Source organism: Triticum urartu, chromosome 3A (genome assembly GCF_056163025.1).
Source record: "Triticum urartu cultivar PI428250 chromosome 3A, HENAU_Tu73, whole genome shotgun sequence".
In the NCBI taxonomy this organism is placed as follows: domain Eukaryota; kingdom Viridiplantae; phylum Streptophyta; class Magnoliopsida; order Poales; family Poaceae; genus Triticum; species Triticum urartu.
In genome coordinates this window covers 630,240,798-630,249,452 of record NC_141875.1, presented here as the reverse complement: position 1 = coordinate 630,249,452, position 8,655 = coordinate 630,240,798, and the positions used below count along the sequence as shown (strand labels likewise).

Below are 8,655 nucleotides of genomic sequence, written 5' to 3'. Positions count from 1 at the left end.
GGTCAAGTCAATCACATCATTCTCCTAATGATGTGATCCCGTTAATCAAATGACAACTCATGTCTATGGTTAGGAAACATAACCATCTTTGATCAACGAGCTAGTCAATTAGAGGCATACTAGTGACACTCTGTTTGTCTATGTATTCACACATGTATTATGTTTCCGGTTAATACAATTCTAGCATGAAAATAAACATTTATCATGATATAAGGAAATAAATAATAACTTTATTATTGCCTCTAGGGCATATTTCCTTCACCACTTCCCTCCGACCCGGCGCTAGATCCAGCTGCCGAGGAGGATGAGAACCCCTTCACGTGGTCGGTGTCACATCCGATCTCGAGGTCGCTTCCCCTGGCCCGAATGTCAGATCAAGCCACTAAAGAGCGTGAGAACCCAAGGTTGATGTTAGATCTCACTTCAAGGATGCTTACCCTGGTCCGGAAGTCATATCTGACCCAAGAGGAACCTACGATGTCTGCTCCAAAGCCGATGCCCATGATTTAGATATCAGATCGGTTCCAGAAGTTTGCAACCTCAGATAGCCCGATCTTGGTGTATGATCGAATATGGGAGTCTCTGGGAAAATTCAATTTGATCGAACCAGGCCAACATCGAGGATCTAACCAGTGTCTTGGAAGAACCCATGGATGAGACCGAGGACATAGATGAGGAGGTTGACATGTCCGAGAAAGACGCACTGGCAGCCGCCATGCCCTTGGGTAGCTGGATGACAACCTCGACCTATAATATCTACATGCTCGAACACTGTGTGGCAGCAACAATGGCGGAGCCAATAACGCGACAACAATGGCACCATCAACGGCGATAACCCTGATAGCACGAGCGAGCCTCAGAGCAACTTAGGTCCTAAAGACAAGGATGCCTAAACGAATCGCTCGGCAGCCCAAACCACGACGTGTTAAGGATAAAGTCGTTGGTCAGTACGACCAAGAAGGTCGTCCGCGAGAAACATGGCCTTCTGGAGGAGGCACAATTCATCAAGGATTGATGGAATGAGCTCTTCCAAGCCGAGGAGGAGTTGAAAACCAAGAAGTAGCAGCATAAGACGTCCCAAAAGGAACCACCATGGTATGGAAAAAAACTAAGGACACGTTTGGTTGCTCGCATGGTTTTTTGCCACTTTGCATACTTGTCCAAGTGATCCTGGTTGAGCTAATGCAGGCAAAAAACCAATATATGCATGTTGATTGTTTGTCTGCATCCCCTCTCCCAGCATCGTAGCAATGACTCTACGCACTGTGTTTGGTTGCTCGCATTGGTTGTGCTAGTACTAGTGCATATTATTTGGTTACATACAGGCAGAGAGGTGTAGTAACCTTGTCCCGTACGTGATGAGCTTACCCGCTACACCTTACACACGATCAATCCGCTCGCACCAACAAGACAACACTGCAATTGTGACTAACTGGACGATAATGATGAAGTTCTTTAGCCCAAACCATCGATCTGCCTTGCTAACTTCAACATTGCATGCCTGCATTAGCACAAAGTTGGAGCAAGCATCCTCTTTCGCCTACCTATCCTTAAACCCTCTGTGGGAGTTGTTCTTGTAACCTGACACTTGTTCATTGCATGCTTCTCATGAACTATAAACCCCGGGAACCCTCCTTCAGAACACCACATACCACTTGTCCTAGCATGGCAGAAGAGCAACAATTCAAGCATCAAACAATGGAGCACACTAGATATGAAACATAAGTAAGCATGCATGATCATACAACATAACAAGTTCATTCCACCACCAGTATGGTGTCATCCTACCACCACATTCAAAAGACGATGTTATCCTACCATCGCTACTTCGCCATTGGCGTGAGGGGTTACATGCTTACTTAGCCCAATGATGCAGCTCATGTTGCTTATCGAAAGGCAGACACAAAAGGATAAAAAGGATGGTAGGGGGAATTCTGGTTGAACCCGCAACCGACACCTCAAAAACATCAGAATCAGGAAGCACTTGGCCGATAGGAGGCTGGGAGTCCTCGACATAGGACGCCGCGAATTGCCTTTGGGACACGACAAGGGTTTGACTAAACTCTTGCGTGCTCATGTCCTACAAACGTAAGTATCGGCAAGAGTGGCGCACACTACACATCAATAGTAGGAACTAGCACTAAACATGGAGAATATGAACGAACACTTTATATGGATTGTATGAACGAGCACTACCACATGTACAAGCGGATGATCTAGTTCAACACAACAGCTCAAATCATAGCAAAGATTCCAACAAACTAGCACATATACTTGCATACTAACATACTAAACATCAAGCATACTACCAATCCATCCATCACCAACTAGCTACCAATCCTTACCAAAATGGAAACAACTCCTAGCATTGCTTCAGATCCATCGCCAATAGCTGCCAGAACATCACACTCACACACATGGTCACAAATATAAGCCCTACCACATGCTCACAGATCTAACTAGAACTAGTAGAGAGAAGGGGTGACTGAACTCACAGGCGCCATCGGAGCAGCCGCGATGGAGGCGCTGAACACGCCGGAGAAGAGGAGAAGTCAAATTGCCGCCGCTGTCAACCGATGACCGGAGCAGAAGCGCCGCTTACCTGCTCGTCCTTGTCGATCTGCGCCGGAGGGAAAGCTCAAGAGGGGGGTGGCGAGTTTTGGCGGTGAGGTGAGGGAGGCTATATAGGGCGACCAATTTGATGGGAGGTGACGCTAATTCCTCCTGCTGCTTTTTGGGAGACATGCGCAAGCTCCTGCCATCTCCGTGGACGCAGGTGGTCAGTGTTGCGACCCCTCCCATGCAACGCTCGAGTCTGGCTCGGTGAAAACGGCCGATTCAGCCGTTCCAAGCGGGCATGGCTAAGGAGTGCTTTAAGGTTCATGCAGGCAAATAATCTGATGTAGTCCAGGCAACCAACAACATGCGAGCAACCAAACGTGTCCCAAGTAGTAGCATAAGACGTCCTGGAAGGTTATTGTTCTTTGCTTTTCCTTCTGCTCACATCAGGACGCGACCTGTTCGGAGGATCAACATAAAGCCAATTGCCATATTTCTTGTTTTTCTCCTCATGTATTTCAATCCCACACTCCTTGAACTCGTGACCAACTAAGTCACATAATTTCCAAAATCTCACCAGTTTCTCATATATGACAAGGTACAACTGCCTCTTTTTTGCTCGAACGATGCTTACAAACTTAGTGAGCGGCTGCTGGACGTCATGCCGCACTCTGCCCCATACATAATCATCACGAGTATTACCGTCGAGGCGCATATCCAGAATCTTTCTTGCGCCCTACAGTGGCTTCTCTATCAAATCTATCTCACAATAGCCTCCAGAACCACCCTGACACAAATCCATGTCATTGTCGTCTCCCAACACATTGCCTCCTCAGCCCCCGGGCACCAAATCCTTGCCATTGTCGCCTCCCAACACATTATGCTGGGGAACATGTTCAGAAAGGGTTCAAAATAATATCTTCAGAAATCATAAATCGATTGGCAACGGGTCACAATGTAATCTCTAATCACGAACATTTGGTTTTAACATAAAAATGTGCCAGAGATGTACTTAATAAATGTTTCCACAATTAGGGCGGGCGTTTTTCAAGGTACAAGATTCAACAGAAAGGAAAGCAAGAGTAGACTTGGTGACTACAGAATTATGGAGTTCAGAAACTCCTTCCAAGTAAAAGATGATAGGGTAGTTGATTTTCAAAGTACATCATTCTTCATTTAGGACATAAAGTGAATCACAACACGTGAAGCCAAACCAAGCCCCTCAGTTGTCCCCTTCCTCTCCTCAGTGGTTCGTGGATATCTTGATGGACAAACCTTGCCCTTGACCGCATGATCCAGGTCACTACAACGCCCACACACCTTCCTGTCATGCAGATATATCTATGTCATATTAACCGCAGCTTCCACAACACGCCTGATGTAGGTCACAAAGTTATCGTCGGGCTAGAAACCATAGATGGTGAGCTTAGCCAGATTCTTGTGTTTGAAATCAGGGGCATATGGCTTCCACTTCACCTCTGCCTTTTCGCACAAACCATATTTCTTCCGTAACTCTTTGTCTGTCACTGTGTTGCACTAATGATCCCATACTCTAATGCACAACTCTTTTAGGGACGGTGCAACTTCAAGAATAAACATTGTTCAAGCTAAATCACATCCTTCAGAAAGATGACCCAGATTCACACGCTGTAGTTTGCTGAGCACAGGAGTAAGCAGCTTCGGGGATTCTGGTAGAACCCAAATCTGGGATAGAAAAAAAACAATTAACGAACTCGGTGCAAGTTGCATATAAATTACATGCTCAATTGGCGGAGAAGACCCACTCAAGTTAATATTGCTGCATATAATATATAGAGTGAGAATGGGCATATATGATTCAAATGACTAATTCATACCTTTTCACTTGCAAAATCCAGATGCAGATCGCTTACGGAAGGAACATTAGCAAGGAGCTGACTTAACTCAAGGGTCTTTTGCAAACGGCCGGCAGATTTCATAAGTGTGAGCTTCGAAAGCTATGGTACAAAAAGAAAATACAGGAAATCTTTATAAGAGTACCAACTATTATAGCAAACCCTTTGGAGTTTTGGTAGATATGCCAGTTCAATTCTCTCAAATTTCCCCCTGTCGACCACGAACTCAACAAGTTAAGCATGTTCTACTTGCAGCACAGAATAGATCCCCGAGTCGCAATCGGTTAAACGCAAGGACTCCAAAAGCTTGCAAGTGCTGAGGATGCTGGGGATGTCGTGTTCACCAAACCTCATATTGCGCAGCCACAGACGCCTAAGGCTAACAAATGCATCTAGACAAGCACCGATAAGATCATTGAACTGCTTACCAAAGCGGAGGAAATCTGCAGAAGAGCAGATCTTACAAGCCTTCTCTGTTGTGATCTGAAATTCAGCCGCCGCAACTTTCTGGGTTGACATGGCGCGGGCAACAGATCTGCCAATGGCGAGAGAGTCGTGTTGCGTCAAGACAAATCTGATTTTGAGTTTGGTGATGGTGATATCCAGGAACCTTGTTCTCAAGATGTTATCAGTCACATGAGCCACGGCTCGGTTGGTTTGGAGGCATTCACCAAGACTGAAAACACGAGCTTTATCATGGCGGCCTGGAATGGAGCCAGCACTTAGGAAGAGCTGTGAGAGCATGGCAGGGAGCTTCAGCATTTCGTTGGATAGGACGCATGCCCTTATAGCATCGAGTGTGTCCACCCTCTTCAGAATGTTGAGCAGAAGGTCATTGGGCAGCTTGCTAAGCCTGTCTCCTCCATTGCCAGCGCGTGTGAATCTGACGTGTAGGACAAACATCAATCAGTCAGGCACAAAAGAAACAAGACTTACATTTAGGCCGTTTTTGTCCTTCATGGCTGATCGGTTCAACAAACTGACCTAATTTCGCCCCGAACACAGTTAGGCATAATAGCCGAAGTGGAGGTGGTGGCAAGGAAGGGGAGCGATGGTGGCCAGCGGCGGAGGAGAGCGATGGTGGCCGAGCGGATGGCTAGGGTGTGGGCGGGGGCAGTCGCAGGGGACAACGGCAACCGAGGGTAGTGTTGGCCGCAGCGGACGGCTGGCGTGTGGTGGCCTGGTGGGGTGTTACAGAAGGGATGGAGGCGGCGTACTGTGGTGGCCGGCGGCGGAGATCGGGAGAGCCGGGGCGAGACGGGACGAGTTGCCACAGGGAAGGCGGCGCCTGCGAATTCACTGGATCGGCTTAGGGTGAATTATCAGCGGCAAGGATTAAAACTGGCCGATCAGTTTCCATGTCGTGGTCGTATCGCAGTCCGTGTCCGGTCTTCTGTTGGTTTTTTCTCGCGTTGTGCACGCCTATATATGGCTGCAGCATGTACGAATCCATAGAACCGGCACGAGGCAAGCCCCAAAACCGTAAGGCGCCGCCGACCCGTCTCGGCCTCCAGTTCCAAACATGGCGGCCGCCGCATCCGCCTCGCCCTCCGGCAGCGGCCGCAGCAACCTGCCCGCGGCGGCGGGCGCTTGCCCCATCTGCCTCGAAGCCATCGAAGATGAGGCCTACCTCGACGCCTGCCTGCACTCGTTCTGCTACAGGTGCATAACGCAGTGGGTGAAGATCGTGGCGAGCAAGCGCGAAGCACCCTTGTCCTTGGCAAGGTGCCCCCTCTGCAAGACCGACAACGCGTCCATCGTCCACGCCTTTGACGGCGAGTCGTTCCAGCAGCATCACATCGAGCACGAGCAGCACCGCCCGGGGAACCTCTCAGACGTGCATGCGCTCATATCACAAATCTACAACACGAGAGAGGTCTCAGGCGACGAGCCGAGCATGCAGAAATACTGAAAGCAGCGAAAGTACCTCCGGAGGAACGTGTGGCTCGAGCCATGGCTGAGACGGGAGATCCAGGCCCTCATGCGGGACGAAGACGTCGACGCCATAGTCTACCACATCCTCGGCGTCATCGACTCCGCCACGAGAACGGCAGAGAAGCCGCACGCTTCCAAGGAGACCTCGCCGGAGAAAGCAAGGGAAGAGTTCGTGCGTTCGCTGTCCGACGCCGCGAGGCCGTTCCTCCATGGACGGACGGCGCGGTTCGTCGCGGAGGTGGAGCTCTTCCTGGTCTCGCAGCTGAACATCGACGCGTACGGCAGGGCGCGCGCCCGGAGGTTCAGGGAGTCCGCTTCGCATGTGACGAGAGAGCAGGGTGCGCTGCCGCGGGGCCGTCCTCTCGAGGATCACTACTTCTACTTGTACTTTTTGAGCGATCAAGCAGATTACGTTGGCGGTGAGATGTAATGTATAGTAAACCTATTTCTTTTTTGCGGGGGATTTAGAGAGCTTTATTGAATAAAAGTGTTCGCTGGACAGTCAGACAAGAGGCTGCTGGTCAGGAAGCTTGGAGTGGTATCTAGCCAGCTCTCGGTCACGTTAAGCGTACATGCACGCTTAGCACACAAGTGTGCAGGACCGTTAGCAGCTCTACTTACATGAGAAATATCAAAAGACAAAAAGCTAGCAGAGAGCTCTCTAATTTCAGACAGGATCGGTGCTACTACCAAAAGATCAGTGTAGCTAGAGTTCCAGAGGTTTACTGCCTCTAGACAGCCGGTTTCCAGTTGCACGTGCGTGAATCCTCGAAGCTTAGCAAATATGGTGCCCTCCCGAAGAGAGAGCACTTCGGCGATGAAAGGATCCGTGACCCCCATGTGGGGTTTGCACCATGCACCCAGGAAAGCTGATGAAGAGCGGGCGACGCCACCCGCACCTGCATTGCCAGCATCGCGCTGGATCGCAGCGTCTGTGTTCACCTTGACGTAGATCGTCTCGGGCGGCCGCCAACCGTGGCCCGGCAATGGTATGATACTCTGCCGGGGAATATCAAGCAACGCCGGGTCTTCCCGGATGCGCCGAACCGAAGATGCTGGGTCGATGATATCTTGATCATGTGTCCTCCTGTTATGGGACATCCAGATAGCCCACATGACTGTGATGATGATGGCACGGTCTCTCTCTGAGAAGTGTTGCTCACAGAGTATGCCATGCGCCCAAGTGTTGGGGTGGAGCCTAGGCAAAGATATCTCAAAAAGCAACCGGGCCTCCTCCCAGAAACTTCTTGCATGAGAACAATGCACTAATGCATGCATCAGGTCCTCGTCCATCGCGAGACAGAGCTTGCATAAGCTTGTCTCCTTTATGTGTCTATGTTGGAGTGTCTTCTCATCTGGGATGATTCCTCGAATAACTTGCCACCAGAACACCCTGACCTTGGGAACTACTTTGAGCTTCCATAAAACACTCCACATCTGTTGTTCATTCTCTGATGGTCCTGCTACCTGCCCTTCTTCCAGAGCTGCATGCTCTTTTTGATTCATTAGAGCTCGATAGGCTATTTTAACAGAGTAAGTGTCGGATCTCTCATGTGCCCAAGCATAAAAGTCCTCCCCACCGCCGTGACGTAGGGGAATATTCAGGATCGCTTCCGCATCGGGTGTGATAAAGGTTGCACGGATCAGATCCCGATTCCAAGACCAGTTATCATAGTCGATCAAGTCGCTCACCATGTTGATCGTTGTATTTGGCGGTCTGAATAACGGTCTCATGGATACAGTCGACGGCAGCCATCGATCCTCCCACACCGAGGTGGTAGTGCCATCACCGATTCTCTTAACAAGGCCAACATCTAGTGCTTGAAGACCAGCAACGATCGCCCTCCAAGTAGCAAACGCTGACTTTGGTATAGTAGCCTGCATAAAATCACAATCAGGAAAGTACCTTCCTTTCATAACTCTGGTGCAAAGTGAGTCCGGTTTCGTCATGAACCTCCAGCCATGTTTCCCAAGAAGGGCAATGTTGAACTGTCGGAGGTCACGGAAACCCATCCCCCCTTTGATTTTTGGTGTAGCAAGTTTGTCCCATGCAATCCAATGAAGAGCACGTCTGTCCAGAGAGCTCGCCCACCAGAATTTTGCCATGTTTGAGGTCAAACCTTTGCAAACTTTTTTGGTCAACAGAAAGCATGACATGCTGAAAGTTGGAATGGCCTGAACGATTGACTTGATTAGGGTTTCTCTCCCGGCACATGCAAACAAGCGTTCTGACCAACCTTGCATCTTACCCTTGGCCCGATCTCCAATATGTTCAAAGGTTCCGCTG

General features: G+C 49.4%; 1 protein-coding gene and 1 pseudogene across 1 annotated transcript; one reads left to right on the top strand and one right to left on the bottom strand.

Annotated features, from left to right (window-relative positions):
* Nucleotides 1–4,667: 4,667 nt before the first annotated feature.
* LOC125547080 (uncharacterized) lies at nt 4,668–5,446 on the bottom strand. The gene is made up of 2 exons (XM_087515800.1): nt 5,418–5,446; nt 4,668–5,316 (listed from the first exon to the last, which is right to left on the bottom strand). Exons 1-2 carry the CDS (start codon nt 5,444–5,446, stop codon nt 4,668–4,670), a joined length of 678 nt encoding a protein of 225 aa, XP_087371926.1.
* A 509-nt stretch (nt 5,447–5,955) lies between these two features.
* Nucleotides 5,956–6,798, top strand: LOC125547079 (uncharacterized; annotated as a pseudogene).
* The last annotated feature ends 1,857 nt before the right edge of the window (nt 6,799–8,655 follow it).

Coding starts and splice junctions, on each gene's coding strand:
- LOC125547080 (XM_087515800.1), bottom strand. CDS start 5,446: ATGCCTAACTGTGTTCGGGGCGAAATTAG. Junction 5,317..5,417: donor TGTGTTCGGGGCGAAATTAG/GTCAGTTTGTTG, acceptor CCTACACGTCAG/ATTCACACGCGCTGGCAATG.